This window comes from Mytilus edulis, chromosome 9 (genome assembly GCF_963676685.1).
Source record: "Mytilus edulis chromosome 9, xbMytEdul2.2, whole genome shotgun sequence".
NCBI classification, from domain to species: domain Eukaryota; kingdom Metazoa; phylum Mollusca; class Bivalvia; order Mytilida; family Mytilidae; genus Mytilus; species Mytilus edulis.
Window position 1 is genome coordinate 59,762,030 of NC_092352.1, and position 14,024 is coordinate 59,776,053.

Here is a 14,024-nt window from a genome sequence, read left to right on the forward strand (position 1 = left end):
AACAAACAATTTCCTCTTCAATAGGAACTTAAACAATGATATAGCAAACTTTTTTTTTCTCAGAACTATTTTTCAAAACGCAAACTAAGGGTTATAATTATGCGTGCCAGTTATTGGTTGAATACATAGTTTAAGAGAGACATATAATTGCTAAAATATTATAATAATGTGGAAAATATGAGCACAGATCCATATATTACACCATTAAAAATGTAATTTTATTGAAAATATTGAATCAATTTATAGTTTTTGAACATCATGGTTGAAACGATATTAACTTCATATATTGTAGAACAAAATAGTCCCTTTACTACCTTATTTAACATTTTTATAACTCACACTTCACTGATCTAAGTTGTTTTCATCTGATATTTTCCGTTTTTATAACTCATTCATTAAAACTACTGCGTATAACATATGACACTTCCTGAATGTTACTACATTACACAGTTTTATCTAAAATGGATACTTTGCGGATAAGTGAATTGTTATTCTTATATATTTTGTGTTTTCACTTAACACCGATTAATACAGCAGGTAATATTACCATTTTTAGAATGTATGTGTCCTTTGATCGTCTTATCCATAACTTGCAAACTACGTATTTTAAATACTGCTGCAAGGGATTTTTCTGAATTGTTCTTTAAAAATAGTATTTATCGAAAATGAAAGATGTCGACTACATTAAGATATAAGTTTTATTTGCACATGTATATATATATATATATATAAGAAGACAATGTCTTTATCTAAAATCAAGTCTCCTCAAAATATCAACTCATTTGATTAAAAATACAAATAGGTTACTAGTCTTTCAATTATTTAGCATGCATTAATATCATCTAATGAATTTTATACCGATACAAACTATTTTGTGTTTTATTAGATATAATAATACATACACTCCGTATTTTCCGTAATTTCTTGCAATGAATATTACATCAATTTTTCAGACAACATTTGTTGTATCATTTGGTGTTTAGATATGACTATTAACCCTGCTATGCATATATTACGCTATGCGCCGAACTCTTCCTTCAATTGTTAAAGGAAGGCATATCCCTCATACCGCATCTAATAAGACTTTGTTAGCAAATAGTTTTTACGTATTTTGTATAACTAAAACAAAACGTGTTCATATGTAGAAATGTTTCTACCATTTCATTTTTTTAGTTTTACTTCATGCCATCATCAATTAAAGAGATAGGACCATTTCCCCCCAGTTTTGTTAACTGGAGAGCCAATTTCAAAAAGTGCTGACAGAATACAATTTACGATAAAAACAGTGAATTTAATCCTCCTAATAGGATGAAAGTCAAAAATGGTGAATTCACCGTGTTTTTAAGTTGACAAAAACAGGGAATCCTCTGTGAAGGACATTTCAAACAAAAACAAAGTTATGTTCTTTTTATTATTTGTGAAACATCACTCAATTGAACCTGCAGTTGAATAATAACTTTGTTGTACCATGTGCCGCCGTTGCTCAATCGGTAGTGCATAAAACTGATTGTTTTTAGGAAGTAGTTCATATCTCAAGCAGATTTTTACTATTTTAGTGTTGAAATAGATGACGTCATAAATTTGGTTGCGTTAATTTGAAAAATAGTACCTGCCAAAAAAATTGTCTGACATTTGACGAACAGACGCCATTGATGACTTGATTTGTATTTCACTACAACAAATAACAAACACTGATTTTGTTTGAATATTAAATTGTCATGGCAACATTTAATCAAAATTCATTCAAACAACAACATCAATACACCACCAAAATAGTTGTCAATCAATAAAGTCTTGATGACGATTGAACTAATCACTGTATCACAGCTGGGCGATCCAAAAGTTGTTTACTGAAGGGCGGTCCATCCAGCAATATTTCAGAATTAGCAGCTGGGCTAACCATAGTCTGCATAAAATGAAGTAAATTTCGCTTCGGTTGTGTGACTTTGCTCCAGCATGTTACCATGACTGATATACTGGAGCATCTGAAAAATAAATAAAACCAGCAGTAAACAAAGTTAAATTGATGAGAGTAGGAGAGGATGGGTCATATTTTTTCAACGTCCTCTCCGTTTGGTTTTCAAGGTAAAAGTTACCGTTAAATTGCACGGACTAATACGGCTCAACTATCACATGCTTAAATTAGCATAACAATAAGAGTAAAGGACGTCTAGATTTGTCGAGTCTCAATACACGATTATGGTTATTTAATAGACGATTTCATTTAATTAAATTCTATCAATAATGAGGTCAACAGTATTAATTTGAAATGTAACAAATATCAAATCCACATTCTTACTTTTGTATGTATCTTATTTCATATACATGTGAATGTAGGAAATGAATAATTTAAGATACAGTGTAAGTAATGATGCGTCGATCTGACAGAAACCAAACTACACAAAAAAATAAGGAATTTAGATATTAACGTACTGTCTTGATCAATAAATAATATCTACACCATTTGGCAAACTCTCTAAATCGTGTGGAGAATTATACGGATAAAATTAACAGATGCCATCAACAAAAAGACAAATTAACATCATAAATAAAGAAACTATATCATACTGTTCCTGACATTACAACACTTAACAGCATTTTTAGATTTTAACCCCCTAGAATACTAATACATATACGACAAAGAACTGTCAGTTAAGAGACACAGTTATAAGTATTATAGACGGCAGAAGCTTAGACGGACACAAGTAAAACAACATGCCCCCAACGGAATTTGTGTGTGTGTTTGTGGTAGGGGGTATAAAATTACCACCACGACAAGCTTACTTAACTAGTCTATTGATACAGAATCATGCAATTTCATGCTCTTATATCGACTGCTGTACTTCCTATTAAAACTACATCGTAATGAACTATATTGAGACAACTACGACATTAATTTAATGGAAATAGCTCTAAATATACACTTTTTAAACATGTTCAGAGTAGTGTTAAGCTGACCCTAATTAATGTGGTTTAGCAATTCATAATGGTTTGACAAATATTTTCCGTTTTTTTACGAGAAACCAGATTTAAAAATTTTTGATGAATAAGATTATTGCTTAACGAAAAAACTTGGCTATACCACTGAACTTGACAGCTTAATCGTGAGTGGCGGGAATGATTTCACGACGTTATTGAGATTAAAACTTGTTTCAACGTAGGTTAACGCCCTATTGGCAAACGTCGCGTTTGCCTTTAAAAAATCAATTTTAAATGGTTTTATTGAATAAACAAGCACATAGATCCATAGTTTCTTTTTCTTTTGCAATCATTCAAGTAATGTTTAAAGAATACTCCGCCTAAATCATATAAATTTTTGAGAAAAAAATCAATGATCGCATTTTTTTTGCATTTCGAAATAGACGCATTGTCAATTTCTTAATTTCACTAATAATATTGTAAATTAAGAAAATAATGATTTAATTTTAAACGTAAACTTATAACTATGGGTTATTCCATAAATCATGGATTTTTTTTACAAAAAACCCGATTAAGTTATGACTGTTCGTTCAAAAGTATTGTAACTCTCCTTAATGATCCTTTTTTGTGAAATTTCAGGATTTTCCTTTCAAACATATGCAAATTTCGAACCAAATTATCTCAAAAAGTAAGTCATGAAGGTATTTTTTTCTTCGAATATTTCAAAAGTACTCATCAAAATTGACCTTCCGCCAAAATTTCAAGAAAATCAAAAAGGGATCTTTACCGTATTGTATCACTACACGAAATCCCGGATTTGAAGAGGTATGCAAATGTTATGTAAATGTATTCAGAGACCGACATTTACATATATTTACAAACCGCTGCATTTAGTTTATCTTGTCTTTACATGTAGTAAATATCAACATTTCTTGTGCTATACCCTCCTATAGGCGGTTATGAGAGACCGCGGTTTATAAAATATATTAACACCTAATCAAACCATTTTAAAGTTTAGAATTTGCATATATTTATAACCATCTCAAAACTTTCACAAACTTATGTATTTGTATACCTCTGCAAATGGAAATCTTTGTCATGTATTTTTCTATGATGTAAATTTATCCGCAAATGTGTTTCTTTGTCTAGGTAGCAAAGCATCATCATTCAAATAATTTTATAGGGGTTATAAAGTGTAAGGTGCATCTACATTTGCCTGGTATGTAAACCAATTGAAAACGAGAACTTTATAGAGGGGTGTAAAGCATCATTTCCTTTAATCTGCAGAGACCTGTCAAATGTATTGTAAAGGAATATTTTTGTTAGTCTTTATAGTCGGCTGAAATGTATGTCAAATCAGAACATATCAAAAGCCTTTGAGCATATTCCTAAATGTATGGTAAATACATAGATTTGCAGACAATTTGTTTAATTAAGAAATGTGGCCAAATGATAATATCAATGAAATGTGCCGTAAATATATTGGGCATATGTAACTTTGAATACATATGCAAAGAAATGATAAAGAAAGATATTTCAGACAGCTAGAAATGTATGTGTAAATATATTGGGCATATGAAACTTTGAATATGTATGCAAAGATATTATAAAGAAAGATATTTAAGACAGCTAGAAATGTATGGTAAATAGTTATATTTGCTTTTAGTTTTAGTTTTATATTTAAAAGGTGCAGATTATATGGACAAATATTGCCATAGCTTTACTGTTAAAGCTATGATATGACACATATAGCTTCTTTGGGATTGGTTTTGGCATATTGGTAATATCATTTATTATACATGTATTTCAATAATTTCGTTTTAATAAAAAAAAAAATCGGGTCTACATAAACGGTTCTTGATCTCTTGATGTACTGCGTGAATTTCTTTATCCATCAAAATCTTCTACTCTCGGGAAGTTATTATGGTTCATTCGCGTAGCATAACACGATCGTTTCCTTTGAGTATCTCTTTGAAACTTCTGGAATTGCACGAGTCATAATTCACTTAGAATTTACTTTTTTTAAAAGAGACATATACTACAATATGTATTATATGTTACTGCAGAGACATTTATACTATTTATATATGTCTCTTATTACTGGTAGAAATAATACACATATACAAATTAAGCCAATACAATACTAGATAATAACAAATTTAAAATCGGTAGCGTTCGGAAGGTTATCGAGCGATTTATCAAGTTTTTAATAAAAAGTCCAAGTTTCTGAAATGGTCTAGAAATATTCCTTCATCTGTAGTAAAGTTGCCACATAATATTTGACACAAAACACATCTTGAAAGATGCACACATAATTATATAAACGTTAAATCTATTGAAGAATATTTTCCTTATCCGTTAAGTCCTTTCACGAGATGTTGAACTCCGTGTGCTTCATGAAGCGTCCTCTGCAAAAACTTTCTTGTTAAAGTTAAAAATTACAAACAAAGAACCAGTGAGTCACGTGTCATAATTGACACACAATTTAACAATGAAATCAAACAAATCGATAGATGATATCATTCCATGGACGAGATGTAGCCCTTTCTCCGATCAACGGGGTTTATCAGGAGTTAAGTGTGACAATTATCATCTTTTACAGAAAGATCTGGTCCGAAAAGATCAATAGAAGACAACCGCTGGTATCAATATCCATCAATATAATAAGGCACAAATAATTATCATTTCTTTATGATTTATAAATCGTCTTAAACAATGCTCCCGTTGTCATTTGATTGTGTTGTTTTAAATACGCAAAACTTAAAACAAGTTATCGAACTATCAGTCATTCGAAATCTCATTTACCGCCTATTTTATACTAAAATTTTACAGCGTTCAATTGTACTTTGACAGGAATCTTTTTTTATACGCCCGTTTATGGGACGTATTATGGTATACCGTTGTCCGTCTGTCCGTCCGTCCGTCGTCAGCATGTCGGACAATAACTCAAAAACGCTTGACCCAATTCGCATGAAAATTTAATATCTATTGACGTTAGCTCCTTTCGTTTTTTATAAATTTTAGATTTTAAGTTTCTAAAGTTTAAATATATTTAATTTTTATACTTGAACATTTATGTAAAATTTGTATTAAAAAGGAAACTTATTTTAATTATAATTGTTCTGTTAATGTAAAGTTTACCAAGAGCTGTCTCATTGACACTCATACCAAATCTTCTTGCATTTATATCGTACATGTATTTGCAGAATTTTTATTTTTTTTATTTATCGACTGAATGAGATAATTTGAATCGTTAAAATTTAGAATTATACATGAAAACAGATGCCTGCGACCCCTGTTGTTTCGATAAGCATGTTTTCTAAAGATATCCGCGTGGAGTTCACAAATTTCATCGTGTATTTGATCACCTGTTGTGAATTTCAGATAACCCTGTCAAGTTCAGTCAAACTCGTGGTTAAAACTTTTCTTTACATATCAGTAATATTAATTTCCGGGCAGGGTACTCCCCCCTTTTTTATATCATACTCGGAACATTATTGTATACACTTTTTCTGTGGTACTTTCTTTATATTTTTAGGCGGCATGCAATGAAATTTTGGAAAATTTGCTGATTAGTTTAAGAATATCAGGGACATAAATTCATTAGTATGTGCTTCGATTGGCTTATATCTGTAACCATGGAAGTATTATAATATAATACTTCCATGCTATAACAAAAACAAGTACTCTAAGACTATATCATTATTGTTAGTGAGAGACCTATCCTTCCATCAACGAACATGTAAAGCGTGTATAAAAATTGTTGAAACTGAGGAACATGTATTGATAGAGGGTCCATTGTAAGATGACCTGCAAACTGATCTTTTTTGTAGAAAAATTTTGTCAGAACATCCTAACTTTAAAAAAACAATCTAATTTGAAAAATGGTCTATTGTTCTATAGGTAGCCAGTGAATGTGATAAAAGTGGCAAAATCTGCAAATTTATTTTACATATAGAAGACGCTGCTTTTCACGCCGTTAAACTGTTTGTCTTAACTGAAGACATTTTTTAATAAATTTGAAAATTTAGCTGTACATTTATACTTATTCATTATTAATACGACATTTCTGTTTTTTTCACATAGCAAAATTAAACCTGTTTTAAGGACAATATGTTTATGTACTGTAGCGTGTTTTCCATAGTAATTTATAAACAAACATAGAAGCATTTAATGTTGAAGACCAATTTTGAAATGTCTCTCAGACATCATGGCTGAAAAGTTAGAGAAAATATAAATAAACATACAATTCTGGGAGGTAAAACAAGAGTTAAAGCAGAGACTGAATTTATTCTTTTAATAAAAAATCAAAATGTTGCAATGCGTTTGTGTTTGTGTATGTGTATTCAAATTCTACGTTGTCTCATATTCGGGTTTAGTCGAAAGATATATATATATATATATAAAAAGTGCCTAGAAAATCAACCTACCGATGTTAGAGTAGATTTGATTCGTAACTTCCTCCCCGGCGCCGGGGCTGGAACCTGTACTTTTTTTCTAACTTCTACGACAACACCGCCTAGCATTGTATATATATATATATATATATATATACAGTCATAGGATAAAAGAGGCTCTGGAAAAAGAGAGAGGTGGGTGTTCTTCAATTCTTAATATCATTTACGCCATTTTTCTCTATTCTATATAAATTTTGCCCATTATTCTCTTTTTTTTATATTCAAGAAGCCCACTATTCTCTATTCTTAAATTTTTGGCCTATCCTTTTCTTTTCTATTCTTTATTTTTTTAGCCCATCATTCTCTATTCTGTAAAACTCCATCCACACCCTCATAGAAGATGCCATTCTAGTTATCTACGTTTTTTTTTTATTTCACTTAATTATTATGATTGTATCTCTTGTTGTTATTTTTTTTCTTTTTTAAAGTAGTGTCCTTTTCTAATACCCCAGTCCCACTAGGCCACGATCGCACTACGATCTATGAAAAAATGCAAATTTTGATGATCGTAGTACGATCGTGTAGATCGCAGTAAGGTCGTATCACGGTCGTAGTGAGGTCAATAAGATCGTGATGAGCGTTGCTAACTTTGAACATGTTCAAAACAATCGTGGTGCGGTCGTGGCGAAATCATATCGTAGTAGAAGCGTAGTGAGAGCGCACTAAGATCGTAGTAAGATCGCAAAGGTCGCTGTACCATCGTAGCGAGAGCGTGATTTCATTCGGAGAAACTGCGCTACGATCTCATTGCGACGTTATTACGACCTCACTACGACCATCACGTTCTCATCGCGACCCAATTACTCTCCACTACGACTATACCACGCTATTCACGACCATAGTACGATTCTAGCACGCCCTTGCCGTCGCCATCACGCTCTTCTTACGACCTGACTACGTTCATACTACGATCATCATTCTCATTGTCATTTTCACATTAAATATATTAAATATCTTAAAGTTTTGTTTGTCTGTATGTAATTGGGACTTCTTGTTCATTTTGTCCTACGGCTCAGCCATGCTTCTCGTTTTCATATAGATTAAACCGTTGATTTTCCCGTTATTATGGTTGTACACTGGTAATTTTGGAGACCCTTTATAGCTTGCTGTTCGGTGTGAGCCAAGGCTCCGTGTTGAAGGCCGTTCCTTGGCCTATAACGGTTTACTTTTAAAAATAGTTACTTGGCGATGGAGAGTTGTCTCATTGACTCATACCACATCTTCCTATATCTATTGACACATCTGTGTCATCTCTGCTATCGTTCACTAAAATATCGTAAATTCAGCTTTATAGACCAGCAATAGGTTTTAATTAACGTCGGATTGGTCGGTCCGACATAACTACTTGATCAAGATTCGTTGCTATCAGAGCTCCCTCTGCCTCTACATCAACCCTACCACCACGTCCACGTGTTTTAGTAGATTTTGGTGGCATGACTATTGTTTTCGAGAAAACGTATTAATCAGAAATAGAAGGAATGGAACTGTATTCATATGGAACACGATGTTGACGTTATTGCTGAGAGCGTAGAATAGATCGCGGTAAAATCGTGGTAAGAACGTGCTATAATCGCAGAAGAAGCGTGGTAAGATCGTGTTGCAATCTTATGACTCGTGGTACGGTCTTAGTGAGAACGTGATGAGCGTAGACATATCTTGATAAACGTAGTGAGGTCGCAGAATAAGCGCTGTGAGAACGTGGTATAATTGTAGCGGGATCGTTGTAGAAGCTTCATGAGGACGTAGTAGCATCGTGAAAGCAACGAAAATTTACATTTTCATGCCGCTCATACCGCGACCTCACCACGATCTTTATTTATTTCAGATCGTGGTGAGCGTGGTGCGATCGTTGTCTAGTGGGACTGGGCATAGATTTGTATGTTTAATTTTGCTCCATATTTTTTTTCCATTTTTAATGCAGTTTCGTGTTCCCCTCTAAGTGGGCAATTTTTCTTCATAATCCAAAACTGTGTACTTATATTTCAAGATAACACGACACCGAATGGCATATCTCCCGATTTCTAAAATTTTTGGCACACTTGTACTTTGAATCGAGTTACATCGGAATATGTAATAAAAAAAATGGCGGTTACCATTTTTGTTTTTTCGTAAATTTGATTAGAAAACGTCAATTTTGACGACAAATTCACACACTCAGGGAAAATGCCTTGTTTTAACTTTTCTTTTTTTTAAGATTTTTCAATAGATGGCTTTGTTCTTATATACGGAAAAAACTAAAAACTAACATAATATCCCGGACTGATGCATGCTTTTTGTAATAGTTGTTATTAGCTTTCAACTAGCTGTCAGTAACTGCGAGTACTGTGTACTTAAAGTCTTTTGCTTGTTGGGATGTATAAGTACCCTTCTACGTCCACTCTGTTTTTGTTAGATGTATTATATTTGTATCCATCTGATGAGTTAAGCCTTTTTTAACTGATTTCTACAGTTTATTCTCATGTTGTACTGTTACACCACTGTCCCACGTTAAACTGGTCCGTCATTCCATCTTAAGCTTCGCACCGTTAGTGTAGCGATAAGGGAACACAACAGGGGTCAGTTAATGTCCCAGGTTAGGGGAAGGGAGGGTTGGCGCCTTTAAACGAGTTTAACCTGACCACATTCTGTATGTTCTTGCCCCGAGTCAAGTAGTCTGTAATTTAGTTTGTTGCTATGTAACATATTTGTTTTCGTTCATTATTTTGTACATAAACTTTTTAGGTCGTTTGTTTTCTCGTTTGAATTGTTTTACATATGTCATTTCGGGGCCTTTTATAGCTGACTATGCGGTATGGCTTGCTCATTGTTGAAGGCAGTACAGTGACCTATAGATGTACATTTCAGTGTCATTTGGTCTCTTGTGGAGAGTTGTAACATTGGCAATCATACCACATCTTCTATTTTTTTATATATATATAGAAACACACATGAAATCATCCTTGTGTTTTATATACATTGCTTCAAAGTTGACCGATACGCTAAGAATTTGACAGAAAACGTTTGACGTTACAGAATAAAGTAATTTGGTAAACAGTGATATTGAGATACAATTTGAATTGATTGATTGATGGTTGCTCAACGTCCGGTGGCAAATATTGCATGCATTTACAGGACGATACAGTGCAATTTGAATTGTTGTGTCTGAAAAACACATTTGGTGCAGCAGTCAAGAAAGGTTAAACATTCTGTTATTTGTGAAAATTAAAAAGAAAATCAACATCCTGATACAATACATGCACAATCTTAATATAGCATACTTTGTATGATGTAAACGTGTGGGTTGTGTGCGTAGTTAGTCGGACCATGGAAGTGGAAGTATTATATACTTCCATGGTCGGACAAACCTTGCTAACTGTATGCAAAATTTCACTCAAATACACCAAGTTCAACATTCTGTCGTTCGTGAAAAATCATTAAAGAAAAAATGATCCTGAGAATATATATGCACCCTCAAAATAGGTAAAAAAAATATATCGGCGCAATATATTAAAAAATGCCAAATTTTGCAACCTGTCATAAAAAAAAATTGACAAGATGCGAATCGTTAGTGTATGTACTAACACCAGGTACATCATTTAAAAGTTTAAGCTTAAAAACTGTACATAATCCTACGAAATCAGCCGTATAATCCTATACTAGCTAGTATACCAAGTGCGGGACTGTCGAAAGGACACTGGTAAAACAATATGATCCCAGTATTTAGCCAAGGGCACACAATTTATATTAGCATATATAATGATGTTCTATTTTATAAATTATTATAAATCATTTGGTGACAAAATATCTTTTTGTATAAGCAGTTCATAGTGGGATGGTACTTGGGAGATATCAAATATAGCAAGCTAACATGTACGTCATTTTGACTTTGATGGAACGTTGTTTAATTGGCAATCATATCACATCTCCTTATGTCATAATGGTTTGAGTTTTTTCAAGACTAACAAATACGTACTAGGAGAATAAACTATGTTGCTGTTATAGCTTAAATCTTACTATTGTTGTGAACATGTGATGTTATAATTTGATAGATTTAATACTTGCTCTACTAAATATACTTATTTCGGGGCCTTTTATAGATGACTATGCGGTATGGGCTTTGCTTATTGTTGAAGGCCGTACGGTGACCTATAGTTGTTAATTTCTGTGTCATTTTGGTCTCTTGTGGAGAGTTGTCTCATTGGCAATCATACCACATCTTCTTTTTTCTTTATAATTATTAACTTTCATATTCAAGAAACCAACAAATCTTTACTAAAACTACCGTAACAGATTAGCAGTAGAAAAATACTTGTCCATTCTGCATTAGTCACGTGTTATCTATATGTCTTTGGTTTTGATTGTCGTTAATTGGACGGTTGCTGTGTATATCCCACATTTCCATTTTTGCAAATAAAGAAATAGCAACCCTTTTAATTTACATAAACACTTGTATACTTGTTAGAAAAAATCCTTATAAGACTGTGAATACTCTCGGGCTTTTCCCGACGCCCATGTGACCAATATGCCCTCCACAAAAAGGCACCTTTGCTAATCGCATGTGAGTCGTTTTGTCTCCCCACTTTGTGAAAAGGTGCGTTTTTTACCAGCTGTACCAGGCCTGTGTATCATATCTAACTCAAAACACAAAAAACATACCCATCTCCGAAGACCAAAGTGCAAATTAATATGAATCTAAATTCAAAATGATTTTAAGATTTGTCCCCCGCGCGACACGCTGATGGGAACATTAAAATATCGGGCTTCCGTCCTTCCGTCCGGTCTTGTTAGGTCTCTAACGGGTAAAATTCTTGTCAGATTTTTATAAAATTTATATATCAGGTATATATCAGCATTGTTGCTGACAAGTTTCAAAAACGGAGTGTCTATTCGTCCGGCTAGCCGGACGAATAGTTAAAAATCTCTATTCGTCCGGCCATCCGTCTGCGGATGCACAAATATTCAATATCAATAAAAGTGTCATGTGACGTGGAAAGTGTCCCGGATGAGGTGTCGGATAACACACGCGGTGTCGGATAACACAAGCGCGTATGCAATGGACGTGTTGAGAATTGGAGATCGTGATTCATATTTAAAGATGTCACAGAGAAAACCAGAGAGAATGTGATTGCTTTAAACAAATGTCTATAGAAGTGATATGATGTTAACTGTGAGGAATAAGCCTGAAATTAAAGTGAAATTGATGATTTACCCCCATTTACCTTATGGAGACAAAACGCATTCGGAAATAATACTATATCAAACTTGCTTGGATGCATTATTTTTTAGTCATACTACAACGCAGATCTATAAACATACTGATATGCCTGGACTGGGAATAAGACACCAGGGTTTTGGTATCCCCCCTTTTCTGTTGTATCTAATATACATTTTGTTCTAAAAAAATTTTATCGAAAACACAATCCTTCTTTTGGGTACAGGTTACACGTGCCTGCCCTTCTCAAATTTCATATGAATTAAAAATCGCCGAACAATTTAAATGAAGAATCGTGCATAATCATATGGGGACCTTACTTTAACCAAACTTCACAGAAACTATAAATTCAGGATCTTTTGAAATTATAGATGAAGCCAATAATGATTGGCCCGACTATTTACCTTACAGGAAATTCATAGGCAGAACAACAAAAGAGAGAATCATTTTTGCCCTCCCCCCCCCCCCCCCCCCCCCCCACCCAATACCCAAGTTCCTTTAGAATATTAGAATAAAAAAAATCTGAATCAAATGTATAGTTTTTTTGTTTTTTTTTAAAGAATGATTTTTTTTTTCATAATCCGAGGTTAGACAATATATTATAAAACAACCCGTTTCATTCAAAACCTTCAAAACACGATGTTATATCTTCATCATTATATATTTGGCCGGACAAATAGCGAAAAACCGTAAAAATGCTATTTGTCCGGCTTGCCGGATGAATAGACATTTTTGACTATTTGTCCGGCTAGCCGGACGAATAGCCACTGCCTTTCAAAAATCACTGCCGACAAACTGCTTATTGCATTGAGTAAAAACAAAAAGCGACTCAAAGACAAACACCAGTTTACAAGCTAGTATACGACATAAACATGAGGATGTCAGAATGTGACAGTAAACCCAGGGCCGTAACTACCTATGAGGCAGGGGAGGCAACTGCCTGCCTCCCCTGAATTTTCTACACCAAAATTATTTTTTTAAGTAATAAAATAAAATATTGACATTATGTACACGAAGAAATTGAATTTATATTATTAACAACACAATTAAGTTTACAGTTTTAACAGTGTTATCATGATACCTGGTATATGTCTGTCATTTTTCGGATTTTTGATCGAAAGTGAACCGTTTCAGTTACTTTTTTTTTCGTGTGGCCGTCCGTCTGTTATTCAGTATTGAGGGGGTCAGTATTCGTACGAGAACACATATGAAAATTTGCTTTCGATAATTTTGAATAAAAACTTAACTATTCACATTTCTTTGGGGGCTCAATTAAGTTCCTTTTGTATTGTGAATCTTTTAAGATATCGAAAATTCGTTACCGGCTGAATCAGCTGTTGGATCGTTTTTTTTTTAAGTCTCCCGATCGTACGAGAACATAATTTATGGTCAATGCCTAAGAAGGTAAACACTCCCATTCGTTGTAGCAGGGACTTTCTATACTAAGTAATATACTA

General features: G+C 33.4%; 1 protein-coding gene across 1 annotated transcript in view; it reads left to right on the forward strand.

Moving 5' to 3' along the window:
• The first annotated feature begins 422 nt into the window (after nt 1–422).
• The window catches only part of LOC139488706 (uncharacterized), a 30,133-nt gene continuing 16,531 nt past the window's right edge, over nt 423–14,024 (forward strand). Inside the window, exon 1 of the mRNA XM_071274525.1 lies at nt 423–537. Coding sequence (XP_071130626.1) covers nt 432–537 — 106 coding nt within the window. The 5' untranslated portion in view covers nt 423–431. The remainder of the gene's footprint in view (nt 538–14,024) is intronic.